Genomic DNA, 18,713 nt, shown 5'->3' on the forward strand with positions numbered 1-18,713 from the left:
CCTCACACCCCACCTGAGCATCCAGGCGTCCAGGCTCTGTGGAAGGGCTAGTTGCTGTGCCTGGGGTGGTGGCGACAGAGCTGCTCTGGTCCAGGTCTGTCAGGTCCTCTCTGGAGGTGGCCTTGGAGCAGGTGTCCAGGCCGCTGTCTGTGGGGCTAGACATGGAAGAGGCCATGCTGTCTGGGACAGACAAACTAACCTGCTCGATGAAAAGGTCACCACCTGGTAGACACAAACACACACCGACCATGGTTAGATACCACAGATGTTTTGTGGTTGGAGACCGCCTCTATAGACGTATTCTGTTTTCCGGTTATTGCAACGTGGTAGCAGTAATAGATGAAAAGTTCATTTAAAAGATCATAGAAGTGCTGGAGTGGGGTGTAGCAGTCCCGACCTCTGACCACTTATGCCCCGACGGCAACGGGGGTTCAAGCCTCTGCTCGGCAGACGATCCTTCCTTAATGTACCACCTCCCATGTCTATCCCCAGGACCTGGTTTCTAATAAAATCTCACCAGTGAGGTTGTTGTTGCTAAGGGTGGCGGGAGGGGCCTGCTCCAATCCGCCCGAGGCGCTTCGTACCATGTGATGGGGGGGCCGGGGCGAGCGTTTTTGCTTCTTCCACTTTGATGACTCGCTCATCCCACCAGCGCGCATCTTCAGCTGGAACCAGTAGAACACACTCAGTAAACAGTCACACACAACCGCTGACTATGCGCTTGGCTAGGGGGTGTTGTAATATCACATTGTACAGATGAGGGTATTGCATCAGGTTGGACTTTTAAAAGCAATAGGATCCTTCTGGACCATTTACACACTTGGACAGTGACCGCCTTAAAACAGAAAGTAACAGACCGACATCTGAAAACACAAGACAGTGACCGTACACAAAAACGCAGCCACATGCTTCATTCTGTTTAGCAAATGCTGAGACTGCATAGAAGTATCCCCAATGGCAAGATACAATATACCTATGAGGGTGAATTATAAGACTATACAACAAAAAGTGACAATCACAAGAAAGAAATTCAAGCAAACCATCAAAAAAATGCACGCATTAGTTTCATTCTACAAACTAACCCCATGGCATGGTTTGTGTACTCTACACATCTAACAAAATCAATACATTTATCATTAGATGCATCTACAATATGGTATACAAATATTTTAACAATTTTGGCCCCCATCGCATTGTGTATGAATCTTCCAAAGGGGGTGGCAAATGGGTTCTGAACAAGAAGGGAGGAGGGGCAGGGTGGATAGGAAGGAGGGATGGTCATTCTCCAACTGAGGCACCAGAGTCTCCTTACCTGCACTCGTTTGTTTTTCCACAAGATATTGTAAGCCTCAGGAGAGAAGGGGGCAGGTGCCCGTGATTAGTGATGGACGACATTTTAGCAGTAGCACACAGACAAGACACTCAGTCAGTGATGCATGGGGGGGTCCGAACAGAGCACCATGCAAACTCCCCAGGGATGGGTTTGTTTGGGGAAGGGGTGGTGGGTTAGGAGGCTCCATACGAAGACGTTCAAGAATGAGCAGACAAAACAGTGAAGGGCAGGCAATCAGACAGAATGGCAGATTTCATACTGGAGCTGCTTCAAGCCCATTACTATGTTTATTTGTACGATTTGTACATTTGGAGTCTAGGTTTGATGAGGTATGATTGTGAAACAAAAGTCACTTGGAGTTTTTTTGTGGTGTGAGGCTAAACCAGAAATGTCAGCGAAATGTCCGATCTAAGCTACACGATGCAAATATACAAAAATGGGTATGACTACAACTTATTTTGTAGTACAGCCTGAAACTATTAGCCAACATTTATATTCCATTAAATTAAGTTTAATTAAGTTGTTAAGTGGGAAAAACTATTTGAATAATGGATGTAAAATTTGTGTTATGGAAATATGAAATTCCTTGAAACCAAAGTTCTAAGAAAATGCTGAAATATCCCTCAAATGCATCTTCATGCATTCACTCCAGAAAGCCATGCTATCCTGGCCCATTTCAATGCACTAGCGAGAGCCAATGGAAAGTTGTGGCTTTATCAAGTACCCTCTCTAAGCCCCTCTGATTGGTGTTTATAGGCTGTTCTGCACAAATAAGATCCTGTGTGTCCAGGATACAGGATGGGATCTGTGGGAGGGAACACAGGCAAATGAGCAGTTTGAACTCAAAGAAAACCAACAAAGGACCATTTTTTTTGTTTAAGGCAGCATCCGATGAGACAGAGGTAATACTGGGAAAGAACGCCATCTTGATGGGTGGAAGCAGAGGGATGGAAGGGCATTTGGGGTATCCAGTTTCAATCCTGTACCACAAGACAAGATATTATTATTGTGTAAAGACACTTTTCTGTTTAGCTGTGAGGGAGTAGACACCCAGTAAAAAAGGTTAAATTTCTTCCCTGTTGGATACTTCATGCACTCTAGTTTCAGAACCAATAGAGGGTTTGTTGCGGTGGCCATCCCTGCAGAGTACAATGATTATTCACAGCACCATGGGGATGACAGGAACAAGAGGAGACAAAGGGAGGGGGTATTGCAAGCAAATTAGTCATAGCCAGAGAGTAGTGGCACATTCAACATCTAGGCCTAATTTGAGTTTACCTTCTTCATGTTAGCACCCACAAAACTTTTGGCCTCTTCTTTAAATTGGGGTAGTCTGGAAGAAAAACGGAAAATAGATGTCAATTGTCTGATCAAACGATTCTTTCCTCCCTCTGTGTTGAGCCCCTGTGCCTTCTCAACCTCTACTGTCAATTCAAGGTAATTCATTCATCAGCCACCGTGAGGCGAGAGGAAACCTGATATCCACACCAACAAAGCAGTTTGTCCATTTGCAGACAATATTTAAAGATGAGTCACTTTCAATTCAACCTGCACACTGAATATGCAGGGTGAGAGCACAGATGGTTTTAAGACCTAGAAAACTTTGTGACGCCAAGGGAAGTAGCTACATGCATAACACCGTTTAGACTAACATGGAGACTAGTCTGAAGGTTCTTAAATACCACACTGAAAGAAATCTATTGTGTAACCTCAATATCCATGCAGGGACAAAGAACCTGTACATTTGTTGGTAATCTTAGCTGAAATAATATGTAATCTCTCAAAGGCTTGCAGACAGAAGAGAAAAAGCTGGTGTACAAGTTGACAATTGCTTTCCAAAGTTATTTTTTTAACTAACCAAACTTCCATGAAAATAATCATAAACAGACAGAGAGCGAGAGAGCGAACAATGCTTATGAGGCACTAGGCTGACAGAAGCAATCTGTCTCGGAGTGCATTTATTCCCGGACCCAGATGAGCTTCTCAGTGGCTTGGTGAGATGAGCTGTGCAGCGTAATGTTCTCTAATGCATCACACATTGTCTGAGAGCCTTGTGCTCTGTGGACTCTTGGGCTTTGCGGCGAATGAGATGTCACTGGCTGTCTCACACACACACACACACACAGAGAGAGAGAGAGACAGGCCCCTGACGTTAACTCCCGCGTTAATAGTCTTGTCTTGCAAGCTCGATTATTGGATGATCTGTGGGTCCAACAGATTAACATCCCTAATACTTTCAGCAGGCGATCTAAGCCTCCTCGTGAGCACTCGATGAGATCCGCTGCTCATTACGCCCAGCCTGGGGGGGGGGGGGGGGGGGGGCTGCCCACGACATCTTTATTATGGACGAGCTGTGGACAAGAGGGGGGCTGGCCAACCAATAAAGACACCGACAAATGAGGGCGTGGTGTTATAGGCATCCTCTAGGTACTTGGATGTTGGGAAAAGGGCAGTAATAGGCCTACTTTCTTTTTATACCACGGACACAGACGCCTCCTTTGACTGCAACGGCTGTCATTATTTTCTATTGAATATCCGACAACCAATACACAGTGCTGTAAGAAATATGATAACAAGCTGCTACAGTGCATAACAACTCCCAGCACTGACACAAACGGACCAAGAACGTGCTGACGGTGACTTGGTGATATCAACTGGCTCTATTGTGAAAGACAACACCATGTTTTTTAACAAATCCTGCATCAAATAGCCTCGTCTGACATCCACGCACCTCCAAGACAGAATTACACCGTGACTATATTTTGTTTGTTCTCACGGTGGTGGTGGTGGTGGGGGGGGGGGGGGGGCTCTAATACATTTAGAGAATGAGACAACTCTATTCCCGATTATTTTCGGATCATTTCTGGCAGGATTAATGGCCATGCTAATGCTGCATGTGTGGGTTTATGGTGGAGCCGCTCCTCTTCATCTATATGCAGATCATACATCTGGCGCTCATCCCCTCGTCTGTGAGACGATGTGAGTGGAAGTCTAATGTATGGGCCTCTGGGAGAGGAGGTGGGGAAGCGATGTGGAGCCACCCTATGCTAAATACCGGTAGAAAAAGCATGTTATTGCATTAGTGAACCAGTGACCTCTGAATGCAGAGGCATATTAAGATGCAAAGTGTTGCTGAGGACGTTAACGTATTTAACGATAATACCTATTGAGGCTTCCAAGGCATTATACACCACCACCAGTTGATGGTAAAACAACTTTAGCATTAAAATGATGACCATTGTTGCTTTAACGTCAGTGGTGTAGTGGAGGGTATACACAGGTATATGCCGTATTCTTCCGGTGAGCATTGTGTGTACTCACTTCTTAATCCCCACTGATGTGTATCAAAGTGGAGGTATACGCCTATCAATTCATTTTATTTATTTATTTTTATTTTTATTTATTTTTACCCCTTTTTCTCCCCAATTTCGTGGTATCCAATTGTTGTAGTAGCTACTATCTTGTCTCATCGCTACAACTCCCGTACGGGCTCGGGAGAGACGAAGGTTGAAAGTCATGCGTCCTCCGATACACAACCCAACCAAGCCGCACTGCTTCTTAACACAGCGCTCTCCAACCCGGAAGCCAGCCGCACCAATGTGTCGGAGGAAACACCGTGCACCTGGCAACCTTGGTTAGCGCGCACTGCGCCCGGCCCGCCACAGGAGTCGCTGGTGCGCGATGAGACAAGGATTTCCCTACCGGCCAAACCCTCCCTAACCCGGGCGACGCTAGGCCAATTGTGCGTCGCCCCACGGACCTCCCGGTCGCGGCCGGTTACGACAGAGCCTGGGCGCGAACCCAGAATCTCTGGCCTCTCAATTATTTAGTACAATAGAGAAATCATGCACAAAGTAGCTAACACAAAGCACTTGAAATATATTAATGTGCTGCACACATAACGGTAGCCTAGTTTCAGCGGAATATCATCTGTGGGCAGCGAGAGAACACACAGCTCTCAACTGGTTGTTGCATTGAGCAGCTCACAGAAGAACGACATTGGTAGCCGGTAGGTAGGAAAGACGTTTCAATTTATATCTACCAGTAAATGGTAACTAAGGCAACAATGGGTATGCAAACAAGGTACTGAAAAAAGTTTGGTGTGAAGTCTTGGTTGAATCTTTGCGATGTGCACGTCAGTCATCATGGGCTGTTTGAATGAACACGTCTAAAAGGATTTCCCCAAAAACCTTCCCAATTAAATATTGACTGAAGTAAGCCTACCCTGTCAAAATGCTAGTGATGATTTGTATCAATCAGGAGGGGCATTTGTTTTGCAAACTCTGCAATAGGATATTGTACAGTACCTAAAAAAAGTCTCTCCTGATGTGGTTTAAGAATTGTGGTAGAACCGTATTTTAAAAATATATTTTTATTTTAAAAAAGTAGATTATGAGAGTGACAACCTGATAAATCTATAGGAAAACATTTTTAAATTTTTTTTTTTTTTTTTAAATCTCCTTCCTTTTTAAATTTTGTGGCAAAATTAGAGTATACCAACTTCTCTAGGTACCACTACACCACAGTTTACCAATGTTGTTTACAAAAACATTGGTTCACAGGTCTTATGACGAGGGCAGGGACTTTCATATGGAGTTTAAGTTGACTAAATTATCTTCAAATTAAAGTGTCCCATACTTGTATAATTAAACAGATTTGCAATTTAAACAGAGCACAGTGAAGTAAGCCCTAACCCTACACCTTTCCCTCCCAGTGGTTTCTGGGTAGGTGCTCTAATCCAATAAGCTAATAGAAATGGGTCTCAAAAGACAAAGTTAATTTCCTGAAGGTTTCCAGTCACAGTGTACGGTGGGGGGGGGTTGAACTTGTCACACACACACACACACCCAACCCCGTTTACCTGGAGAACAGCAGCTGCACCATGTCTACCAGTGTGTGTTCGGCTGATTTCCTCAGGAGCTCTGTGGAGAGGGCAAAACAAACAGGGCAGGTGCCATTAGAGCCCAGAGGACAAGAGGAGAGAGGCCAGGCTGGGACCTCCTGTCTGTATGCGTTTGGCCAGGATTAGGAGGGTTTTCTAATAATGCACATCTCAGGGACTGGGGGAGGGGTAAGGGGTGTTAGTGAATTACGGGCAGAAGGCCTGGAGGGGGTGAGAGTTGGAGTTGTGCGGTATAACTCATATTGTTAGGCTGGTGTGATGGAGGACCCCTGAGGCCATGGAAGCTAAACGTTCCCATCTACGAGTTCCTGATATTTTTCCCCTTGAAAAGCATCATAAAATACAGCTTAGCGTTCCTTTCTAACACAGCATGGGGACTAGAAGTGTGTATCAATCCCTGGGAGAACTACAGAGAGAGAACTCACCGCTGAGGCGCACCTCGAAGCAGATGCGGAAACACGACTGCATGATCTCGCACACAGACTCGTTGGTCAGGTGGGCTCCGACGGGCGTGAGCAGCAAGGTCCTCAGGACCTGTCACGGCAGACGCAGTGTGTGTACGTGTGAGTGTGTGCGTAACATTGAGTGGTCATCTCAGTTCTTTTACGAGGTATCATAAAGTAAATGTTCCAGCCTCAAAGGGAATCCAGCCAGGGTATTCATGCATGTAAGACACTTGTATCAAATTTAAAATGACAACCGATCCCCCATATAGTGAAGTGTCATACTATGACAGAGTACTACTGTAAACAGGGTGACAGTTGATATGCAGCCCTTATGCTTGTTTGAAATAAACACATTTGATTAATCATTTTCTGGTGCACCGTTAGCTGAAAGATTTTAGCTAGAAGATTACCTGTAGGATTTTCATGAGCACCACTTCATCGCTGGCGGGGTCCGTCCCTACGAATCTGGCGTGAGTGACGGCATCTGCCATGTTCTCAATGGCCTCCGCTGCCGCCTCATGGTTAACATCTGCATAGGACAGACAACAACAAGTCCGCAGTCGTCATCGTCTTTTTCCACAGACATTTTATAAAACAGCTTCTTTCATACACTGCTCATTCATTCAAGCTGCCAAGTTCCACTCAGCACTTTAGTGGAATTAAAGTGACAAATTCATCTGAATCCAATCCAGGTTGTATCACAACCGGCCGTGATTGGGAGTCCCATAGGGCGGCACGCAATTGGCCCAGCATTGTCCGGGTTTGGCCGGTGTAGGCAGTCATTGTAAATAAGAATTTGTTCTTAACTGACTTGCCCAATTAAATAAAGGTTAAATAGAAATAAAATGAAGCTGTGAGAGGCACATTACACTGTTCAAATCTGGATAGCAGGTAGCCTAGTGGTTAGAGACAGGTAGCCCAGTGGTTAGAGACAGGTAGCCCAGTGGTTAGAGGCAGGTAGCCCAGTGGTTAGAGTGTTGGGCCAGTAACCGAAAGGTTGCTGGATCGATTCCCTGAGCTGACAAGGTAAAATAATCTGTCGATCTGCCCGTGAACAAGGCAGTTAACCCACTGTTCCCCGGTAGGCCATCATTGTAAATAAGAATTTGTTCTTAACTGACTTGCCTAGTTAAATAAAGGTTCAATAAAAAAATCTAATTAAAAAAAGCATTGTCTTTCAAAACAAGATATAACGGAGAAGGGGGAAAGTTGCAGTAGGTGGCCAGTTCAAAGGCAGGTCGAGGACCGTATTATTGAGAGGAAAGCACATTGATATTACCCTCTTTAACAGATGTCAGCACTGTGCAACAAGCCAACCTGTGAAACGTTTGATATTCACAAAATCAGAGGCAGAAATTGTTTTCCAGACCAACTATACCACAAATCCTCCAATATGATCAGAGAGGACACATTTTGGTCAATTGAAGCGATTGAAGCCAAGTAAAATACCATTCTAAGGCAAGAGGGGAAACTAAACAAATCTAGGAGTGCATCATTACGTGAATGCATGTTTGATGCAGAGAGACAGCTGCTGTCAAACAGATAATGCAGCGAGAACGCAGGTTCTCTGACAAGTGATAGCACTGCATGACTGGACTGTTGATCCAATAAGTCTTACATATCTGATGGTCACACACACACACACACACACCAATCTAGCTGGTCCATCCAGAAGGTCCTTCAAAGCCTGGAGATCTAATCACCAGATGTGGCCTTTTGTGGGCAGTGCTGGCCAATTGGCTGTCTAGGCAACAGGAGCCAGTGTTTTGAAACCCAACCTGGAGCCAGCATGTTTTTCTTTCCCCATCGCTCTTAAAGGAGCATTTCATTAACTAGGCCTAATAAGTGCAGAGCATACTAGGGGAAGGAGTGGAATAATAAGTGAAAGCTTTTCCAGGTAGAGCCATGACGCCACACAACATTCCATCTATTGATAGAAACAATAGGAGTGGTTTAGGCCGGGGAGGGGTTTAACCTGACCGTCGATAATCTCTGTCATTAGCAAAATGAAGAGGGAGAAGTGACTTTCCAGTTGAGATGCTTGACAAATGAGTGTGTGTAAAGTTCTGGAGCGTTTGTCGACGCTTTGAGTAAACTCGAGTGAATGATACGAGTCACCGGGTTAGCAGACTGAAACTGAGTCATGCCAACGTCCCTCGAGTCATGCGAGGGCAACAACAACCGTGGAAGTTGCGCTGAAAACGTCTCATCCCACTACAGAAACTGGAGCCACGGGCTATCCAGCAGAATGTCAGAAGTGATATAAAATACTAATCCCTCTTGGCAGTGTCTCCAGAGGATGGCCTATGAAGGGATGGACCATTGTTAAAATAACACCAGAGACTGGATGTGTGTGTGTGTGTGTGTGTGTGTGTGTGTGTGTGTGTGTGTGTGTGTGTGGTTAAAGGGGGGCTGGAAAGGCTGACTAGAAATGCTGCCGAGTGAGAGAGGAGAGTGGCTTTCAGAATGACACACACACACCAAAACTCCACATACTGTACAATGACCAATATATAGTTTCACTGCATTCAAAATGTACTTTACTGGCCTTTAGGTGAAACAAATTTGAAGTCCTATAAAAAGCATTTTTTTGATGTAAAACACTCATTAGAAAACCAGTGTGATATTTTACGCCTCTTCTAAGCGGGTAGTGGTGGCAAATGCTTAGTTGAGCCGTCCTATGGGCCCTATAAGGCTGTTGTGGCCATGTCTGCTTTCGGCAGGCTGAGTGGAACTGCCTCTGCGTTCTGAGGGATGTGGTTGAGGAGCGGAGTGGAGAAGAGAAGAGACGGGTGGGGATCGGGATGTCTGTCAGTGGAGGGGCTTAGGCCAGCACTCCCTCCATGCCAGCAGACCTCAGGCCATAGATTGAGCGGAATTAGCCCTCACTAAATGAAATGTCCCCCTCTTTTCTTCTCTGGACCCACCAGGGAGACGGGGGGGGGGGGTCAGGCAGGGCCCTTTGCTAACAGAGGAAGGGAGACATGGGACAAAGGGACGACGTGAGGGGGAACATGTTCGGCGTGACACACAGGGTTAAAGGAACAAGGCTACATGCTGTGGTGTGGTTCTCCTGAGAGGAGCCTTGGAGGGGATATTAAGTAATGTGTGCAAACTTGCACTGCGCCCTCCTCACCACATCGCAGGCACAGGAGACAGCAGAGCTCTGTAATCATTCAAAGACAAAGCAAAACCACGACGTCTATTACAAGAAAGCAGACTAAGAGGGACGTATTTAGCATGCCACCAGAGGCCGTATTATCCCTGTTATTAACATGTTTTGGCAATTGGACTTTTCAGCCGTGATACTTGAAGACAACTCTTCTTTGTTTCCATATATACTGTACAGTGTGGAAAAACTCAGTGAAATCGATCCCTATTCAATGTAAACTGATGTTGCAAAATGAAATGAGATTCTATTTAGTGATAGTTTTAACATACATCTAAATGGGAAAAAATATAACTGACAAATTCCCATAAAATAAATGATCAAAAACTAGTGAGTGACAAACCAGGAAATCTGATCATTTTTGCCACTGCAGCCAACAGATGGCAGTGTTTATCAGGATCAGCCCTCTGCCTGTCTTCGTGTCAGTAATTCACGACTAACAGAAGTCAATTTAAACCTCTTACCTCAACTACCTCACTTGAACAACGGAGTGACAAATGGACAATCGAGTAAAAATGACTTTATTTGAGACGTTTCCTTTGGCTGGGGTTTCGAAAGCAAGAGGCGTTTTCCCAAAGTATTGCTAGATGGAGTTGACCTAAATGTGCAGTACTAGTATGTGCTACAGGTCATATCCTTAGCTAATATCGATAGCCAGCTCTCATAAATGTCTGGACTACAGAGGGATAACTAAGCTGACTTTTCACTGGCGACAATCAGAATAGACTGATGGTGCAGTCTCATTAGTATAAAAGCCCTTTGACTCTGAAAGGTCATTCATTCAATCTCATATTCCTCTATGAACATGATACAGACCGTCTCTTGTTCACCTGGTTATTAAGGTAACAGGTTGCTCTCTGACTCGGCAGTCAATTCTAAATTACTAGCTACTGGCACTTCCTCTAAATGACTGTCGTAAGTACCAGAAAACAACCTGGGTAGTATTAGGAACTTTTTGGTCTGAAATGGTAATTAAGCCGTGTAATTTGGCACTACTTACTGGTTGATCAACGAGACCTCAGAACCAACGTGATTCTAGTGAATAATGTTAATATCCAAATAGATGACATTTCTAAATCAATTTCAGTAGGTTACAACATTTTCAGGAAGGCGTAGAATTTATTTGACAATTTAAATCACAATACAGTATCGATAAAAATCTGTCGCAACTCTTATTTCACATTTCAGTAAAACGTGTCCAAGTATTTAACTACAGCTACACAACATTTACTGTACAGTAATATCCAGTTGAAAAACTAATGTATTAATGTCCAATACAATCAGTACCTCATAACCATTATCAGTTTCTTAATATGTCCAACGACTGCGTGCTCCAACTAGCCACTCGCCATGTGAGCAGACTAAGATGGAGGCTAGGGGAAAGCAATGCCTTTGACCTCAGTGTTAACAAGCTGGGAAAGACCTCACAGCATTTGAGGAACACGGGTTGAATTCAAACGGAGGGTAATATCTGAGCGTGTCATATCTTTCTCCTCATTCTGCGCTGGAGGGCCATTGTCTTGAGAGTGGCTGGGTCACGTTTCCATGGTTACCCGTCCCTTTGAACCCCGCTGATGAGGTGTGTGTGCGCGCGCGGGAGGGGGGGATGGGGGGGGGGGGGGGGGGGGTTACAGGATTAGGAAGCAGGCGTTGGGTTTTGAGTGACGGACAGCGGCTCTGGGAGTAGGGAAGTGATTTGTGAGGGGGTGGACTGTGATGGTGTGTGCTTGTGACCGTGATGCATGTGAGTGCGGTGTGGTGTGTGTGGGTTGTGTGTTTGAGTGCGTTCATGCGTGCATGTGTCTAGATTCAGTTTGCCAGGTATTCTAAGGGCTTGTTGGATCAGTCAGAAAATTACATCGTAGCAATGGTCATGGAGCTGAAATCAAATTACACCTAGCCTACCTTTCACATATGTTTAATTAACTGAATATTGGACAACGTAACAGCTGAATGATAAAAATACAGCTCAATAAGAAGTTCAGGACAGGGATGCGTTAAATGGTGTTATCCAATGTGCCGATGGCACTTATTTAATTTAGAGAGGGGTTGCAGCTGTTTCAACGGTCAGAGATGTACTGTACCATCATTTATCCACCCCCTGCCATTTAGAATAACATCTGGTGATGCTTATTTCACACTTTTAACAACAACTGGCGGACGCCTGCCATATTTTCACGATGATGCTAGCAAGGACAGGCTGTGCTATTTGTGTGGTAAAAAAACAAGTCCATTTAGGCATTGCTAGTGAGAACACATCATTCTTGGTTTGCCTAAATCCAGAGAGAGTCCATGATGACAGTTCTCACAGATTGACAACAGTGTTTCCCCAATATTCACGCCCTGTTGCTGCTAAATCGTTGCCGCCACTCCAAAAATATATATTTTTTATTTTTAAATATTTCTGCTGAGACACGCTTTTAAAAGGATAGTGCGAGGTTTTAGCAATTAAGCCAAATGAACTCATGGAGACAATTTTTATATGTGCAGATTGATGGACGTTGCTAACTTGCGTTAGCGCAATAACGAAGTCCTGCTGGCACCTCCCCCGTACATTGTCACGATTGTTGAAAAGATATCCTAGGGGAAACACTGAAAATATAACCAACTCACACTCTTCATGGCAAGCCGTCTTAAAGAACAATGTAGTGGTCCCACACATAAATATATGTAAGTTTTACATTACTTACAATATTTAGGCTAAATAATTGAGTTTTTCCTAGCCAACTTGCTTCAACACCTGCATTGCTTGCGGTTTGGGGTTTTAGGTTGGGTTTCTGTACAGCACTTTGAGATATCAGCTGATTGTATCATCAATGCTTACCAATAGGACAACAGTGGTCTGTCTGTCTGTCTGTATGTCTGTCTGACAGCTGTGCTGCTCACCTATGAGGCCGTAGGACAGGAACTTGTTGACAGAGGTGAGGGCCAGGCCTGTGATTGGTCCGGTGGTGTCTTCAGATCGTACCACCTCCAGGAAGGGTCGCAGGAATACGTTAGGCTCCACATCTGACAGCTCTGTGGAGACAGAGAGAGGACAGGTCAGTCAACATATTCAATCCTGAACACTGATACTGCATATATATAGCAGTGTACTGTACCAAATAGATGTCCTTTTTCAGTGTTCCAGATCACATGGTCTCCACCTAGAGAAATATTTCTTCCCAATATCTTAATGCTCTCAGTTATCTTCCCTTATCATGGCAGTGGGATCTTCAAATCCCAAGTGTGGTAATTCTCGGTAGGGCCTTAGCCTCAGTTCTGCTGTTGTGCACAAACATGCAGAACAGAGTAGTGAACAGCAGTGTGAGGACTTTTCTCTGCTCTCTATAAAAAGGTCTGTGTCAACAGCTCTGGTGCCCCAGGGCAGATCAATGGGGAATTAGCTGCTCAGGAGGTTGTAACCTTCTCCCACTGCTGCACCACAGTAAGAGATGAGAACAACATGGAGCGAAGTGTGTGTGTGAGTGAGTGAAAGACCGATGGAGTGAGAGGCATTCAAGAGCCGCCTCTTATTCACCTTGGCAGCACATAGTATCTTATTACAACTCAATTTCCAAAAGCTTTTTTTTAAGGCAGCTGTGTAGGATGTGGGATTTAGCATTAATGAAAATGACTGGAGAGTGACTGGGCTTGGTGTGGGGGTGAGGGTTGCTGGTGGCTCGGCGGGGTCACAGCGACTGGAAGAAATCCCGTAACGACCGACAGTGTTTGCATGTTTACATATTCCATGACAATCACAAAACATATTGACAAAAGACATGGAGTGAAAGACATTGAACAAGCGTAAAGCACCCACAAGAGGCAGATTGTGGTGTATAAATGAAAGACTAAAGCCGGGTTACACCACAGACAACAAAACACAGCTGGAGAGGAAGATGCCCCAAATCTTCCTCTTAATCAAGTCACAGAGAAACGAAGATCGCTTTGCATCTTTCGCGATGGGAAACCACCTCGGGCCAATCTGAGGAGGTAACCGCTCCATCTGAGGGTAACCAAGAGAACGAGATGGGGGTCGAGAGGGGCTGCAAAATACAAACCAGGTAAAACAACAATCGGACAAATTAGTGGAGTCACGAACAGCGTTTGGCGTGTTGTCGAAACACTGCTTGCCGTAGTAATACCACATGGATTAGGCTTCCTCTAGAGCAGCTACTCTAAACTCCAAAAAACGACTTGTGACTTCAAAAGGCTGAGACGAACCTTGACCAATTTCCAAGATTGCACGTGACCACCGCGCATTAGCTTGCGATATCCAATATCCCCGCGGCTTGTTCGGAAATCAAATATTTAATAATTTGGACATTTCCACAACCTTTCATCAGACGCCAGGTCGCTCTTAGACTTGCTTCTGTAAGTAATCTTATCCCGCTTGCATTTTCTTTTTCTTCATTTTTTGGGGGATCTGATGTTTTCTTTTGTATTCCCCATGAAAACCCTCAATGCTCCTTTGATGGGGAAGGTCCATTTGGTGTAAATTTAGCCACAATGCTGAAGTACCTGCCTGAACAATGGTCTCAAAACAACCACAGGATCACCTGAGCGCTTCTGAAAAGTAATCCCCACCCCCATCAGATATCAAGGCAGAAATAACAAAAACAAACTTAGAGGTTGTGTAAACTCCAAAAAGAGAAGGCGACCTCCGTTGCGTTCCTATCTATCAATCCATCAGCTCTTAGAAACTTTTAAAAGGAGGGGGCTTAGTATCCATTACTTTACAGTTGGGAGAGTAAAAGGGAACGGGGGTGGAGGGTGCTCAAATTAATCCGTCAATAGAGGCTGATAAAGACTTCATCAGAAGCGATCACCCTGTAAGTGCCACGGCTGCGTCTCAAAGACCCTCAAATTGGAGAACTCAATTGTGTTGTATTGATCTGGCTGGCCATCGGTGAGTAGGGGCTGGCCCATCAGACAGCTCTCCTGGCAGGCCAGCCCAATCATCTTAAATAAAGGCTAAATATGGCTCTGTACTTCAGCTCAATCTCCAGGGCTTGTGTGAAATAAATAAAAGACAGCCCCTGCACCACCACAGTGAGACAATCACACCATAACCAGGTTGACCTCTGGCTGACATTGGCCAATATAAAAAAGGGGATTAACGTCCCTTACCCATCCATGTATGTATAGCCTATTGCCTCCCAACTCCGTGTGTGCGTGCGCGTGTGTGTTAAATATCAGCCACATTAAATACGGTTTGGCATAATAGATTTTACCATTGTTTAAGTCCAAATTTGTCTAATACTAAAAAGCTCAGCTAGGACATTTGGCCATGTTGGAACCATCGTCCAGTGTTGCATGGTTGCTGTGAGTCCATAGGGGAGAGTGAGGCTAAATGTAACATGGGTCAATTGTAGGGTAACTTACGGTAAAACACCTCCCTACTTGGCAACCAGGGAAGGTTTTTTTGGGGAAAAATTGTGAAATGAAGTGGTTTCTGTGAGAAGTACAGGCAGTATTACCCCGGGTGGCAGAACACCTGAAGTTACCCTCACTCTGTTTATGCAAGTTTATTGGGACATAATTGTCATCAATAGGATGCTAACTAGTTCAAAGATCACATTTGGGATCTAGCTAATGATTAGCCCAATAGGGTAAATGTAGATGGGCAATCCCATGCATCAGCCTATTTATTTATAAACACTATGCGGCATCAGTTGGGCTACAGGTGATAATACTTATTGCTAATAGCATACCTGATAATATCGACTATGCATAGGCTACATGCATGATCCAATATGTAAAAAGTATTTTAAATAATTTTACCAATATGTTATTTGGCTAACTTCTGGGAGGTGGAAATTATTTTTAGATGGTGTCAGCTTAATTATATTTTCATTCATTTTGGAGTAGAATGTCCTTTTAAAAAGTCACCAGAAATGAGTTACTCAGTCCTTCTACATAAAAACCACACTGACTGGTGTGTGCTGCCATGTGTGGCCTACCTCTGCAAACGACCACAGCAGAGACAGAGAGAGCCTGAACCTTTGCCCCCAGGAGAGCACCTCAGTCCACACCATCTAACGTATGCACATCTATTGGCAGTGGAGCAGAAAGGGCTTAAAACACAGGGAATACTAGGAGCTGTGCTCCAACTGTAAACTGGCACTCTAATGTAGACTTCAGTAGAAGACATTCACAAGACCACTAAGAGAACATCCTGATAAACATTCATATCAGTTTGTTTCCTTTAATGTATCAGTCTACCTATTTGTTGCTGATTTCGTACGGTGAATCTGAATATGGTGGTGAAGTCGAGTAGAAAAACTGCTATGCCTTATCAGAAGAGTGCAGCGCAAGATCAAGGCAGAACTTTATATATGAGAGGGCTGCTTCAGAAGTGAAGAGCAAAAAAATGAATACACAGGCAAATACAATAACTATTTATTTACATACCCAATACATCAAAGCCAAAGAAGATGACATTCTTAGTGCATTGGCAGTAAACATTTGTTTCTTCAAAGTAGCCATCCTTTGCACAATCTTGGCATTTTCTCAACCAGATTCATGAGGTAGTCACCTGGAATGCATTTCAGTTAACAGGTGTGCCTTGTTAAAAGTTCATTTGTGAAATTCCTTTCCTTCTTAATGCGTTTGAGCCAATCAGTTGTGCTGTGACAAGGTAGGGGTGGTATACAGAAGTTAGCCCTATTTGGTAAAAAGTCAAGTCCATATTATGGCAAGAACAGCTCAAATAAGCAAAGAGAAATTAAAGTCCATCATTACTTTAAGACATGAAGGTCAGTCAATTCTGAAAATGTCAAGAACTTTGAAAGTTTCTTCAAGTGCAGTCGCAAAAACCATCAAGCGCTATGATGAAACTGGCTCTCACGAGGACCGCCACGGGAAAGGAAGACCCAGATTTGGCTCTGCTGCAGAGGATAAGTTCATTAGAGGAAACTGCACCTCAGATTGCAGTCCAAATAAATGCTTCACAGAGTTCAAGTAACAGACATATCAACATCAACAGCGTGAACCAGGCCTTCATGGTCAATTTGCTACAAAGACACCATTATTATAGGACACCAATAAGAAGAAGAGACTTGCTTGGGCCAAGAAACTGGTGGAAATCTGTTCTTTGGTCTGATGACTCCAAATTTGAGATTTTTGGTTCCAACCGCCGTGTCTTTGTGAGACGCACAGTAGATGAACAGATGATCTCCGTATGTGTGGTTCCCAACGTGAAGCATGGAGGAGGTGTGATGGTGCTTTGCTGGTGACATTGTCAGTGATTTATTAAGAATTCAAGGCACACTTAACCAGCATGGCCACCACAGCATTCTGCAGGGATACACCATCCCATCTGGTTTGCGCTCAGTGGCACTATCATTTGTTTTTCAACAGGACAATGACCCAACACACCTCCAGGGTGTGTAAGGGCTATTTGAACAAAATGGTAGAGTGATGGAGTGCTTCATCAGATGACCTGGCCTCCACAATCACCAGACCTCAACCAAACTGAGATGGTTTGGGATGAGTTGGAATGCAAAGTGAAGGAAAACAGCCAACAAGTGCTCAGCGTATGTGGGAACTCCTTCAATACTGTTGGAAAAGCATTCCAGGTGAAGCTGGTTGAGAGAATGCCATGAGTGTGCAAAGCTGTCATCAAGGCAAAGGGTGGCTACTTTGAAGAATCTCAAATATAAAAATACATTTTGATTTGTTTAACTTTTTTTTGGTTACTACATGATTCCATAAGTGTTATTTCATAGTTTTGATGTCTTCACTATTATTCTACAATGTGGAAAAAAGTCAAACTAAAAGAAAAACCCTTGAATGAGTAGGTGTCCAAACTTTTTACTGGTACTGTTTGTATTTCCACACTAGGAGATTAGAATAATACTATACAATTGTGATAATGCCCTTTTAGTGTAAAAGCTGGTTTGAAAAAAAAAAAAAAAAAAAAAAAAACTGACATTTCTGCCTGTTTTGGTGGGATGGAGTTTTAGCCTTCCATGGTGACATCACCATGCTTTAAATAAGACCAATAAGAGAGTTCCAAACCTAATTTCCAGTTTCCCCTTCCCAGACAGTCCTACCAAAATCCTTGCTTTGCTAAGAAGCTGTGTTTCTTTTTGACCATTTTAATTGAAAACAATCACAGGTACTTAATTATTACCCAGAAATTATTTGAAATTGAGAAGGAAAAAAATGAGGCTGCATTGGACCTTTAAACAAATAAATACATTGGTTATCACCTAAAGAAAATTACAAAAATCTTCTGTAATATCGTATATAGCTTTGGAACCGTAACATTAAGTACTTTGGAGGAAAATAGGCACGTTTCTCAATATACACACTGAATTTGAGAAGGGATTGTGTGACGATTTAGCTTAGCAACCATGGAACGCAGCGTGACAACGTGAACATGATTAGTCGACAGTCTGCTGGGTGCGGCGTTATACATTCCTTCGTTGGATTCCTATCTCCTTCCTATAAAATCTCTGGCAACGGCACCTTGCAATGCACTTTGGACTAAAGAGGCAGACAAATAGTCAAATCACACATTTCTCGAGGTAGGAATATCGCAAAAATATGATCAACGCCTCTTTCGAGAGAAGACATTCTCCAGAGTTTTGACATCGGCCAGTATTGACATCTGACATGTATGGTAGATGTTCTTGCAATCTAAAAGTCATATTCCTATTAACTTCCATTGTAATGAGACTAACACAGTTCTACGTCATACCGGACAGATTTCTGCCTACTTGAACACCAATAGCTCAGATACACATGAACACATGAAATGACCCTGGGAATGGATCGAACATCACACAGAGATGCACAAAAACAACAACAGTCAAAATGGGTGAACCTTTACTTTAACATGCAGCTCAGTCTTTGGGATTAGGTATTTGTTCATGA

The 18,713-nt window shown here is 43.9% G+C and overlaps 1 protein-coding gene across 11 annotated transcripts in view; it reads right to left on the reverse strand.

Moving 5' to 3' along the window:
- The window catches only part of LOC139410765 (Golgi-specific brefeldin A-resistance guanine nucleotide exchange factor 1-like), a 79,702-nt gene that overhangs the window by 25,507 nt on the left and 35,482 nt on the right, over nucleotides 1-18,713 (reverse strand). For 5 of the 11 annotated variants that reach the window (XM_071156280.1, XM_071156263.1, XM_071156271.1 and 2 more), the window contains exons 4-11: nucleotides 12,738-12,869; nucleotides 7,093-7,211; nucleotides 6,662-6,770; nucleotides 6,195-6,255; nucleotides 2,612-2,666; nucleotides 2,058-2,138; nucleotides 518-665; nucleotides 14-222 (exon numbers count right to left, since the gene is read on the reverse strand). In XM_071156280.1, the coding sequence (XP_071012381.1) occupies nucleotides 14-222; nucleotides 518-665; nucleotides 2,058-2,138; nucleotides 2,612-2,666; nucleotides 6,195-6,255; nucleotides 6,662-6,770; nucleotides 7,093-7,211; nucleotides 12,738-12,869 (914 nt within the window). Of the gene's footprint in view, nucleotides 1-13; nucleotides 223-517; nucleotides 666-1,312; nucleotides 1,387-2,057; nucleotides 2,139-2,611; nucleotides 2,667-6,194; nucleotides 6,256-6,661; nucleotides 6,771-7,092; nucleotides 7,212-12,737; nucleotides 12,870-18,713 lie in introns of those variants that run through there. The other 6 variants (XM_071156316.1, XM_071156289.1, XM_071156325.1 and 3 more) reach the window with 2 other exon arrangements.

This window comes from Oncorhynchus clarkii, chromosome 1 (assembly GCF_045791955.1).
Source record: "Oncorhynchus clarkii lewisi isolate Uvic-CL-2024 chromosome 1, UVic_Ocla_1.0, whole genome shotgun sequence".
NCBI classification, from domain to species: Eukaryota; Metazoa; Chordata; class Actinopteri; order Salmoniformes; family Salmonidae; genus Oncorhynchus; species Oncorhynchus clarkii.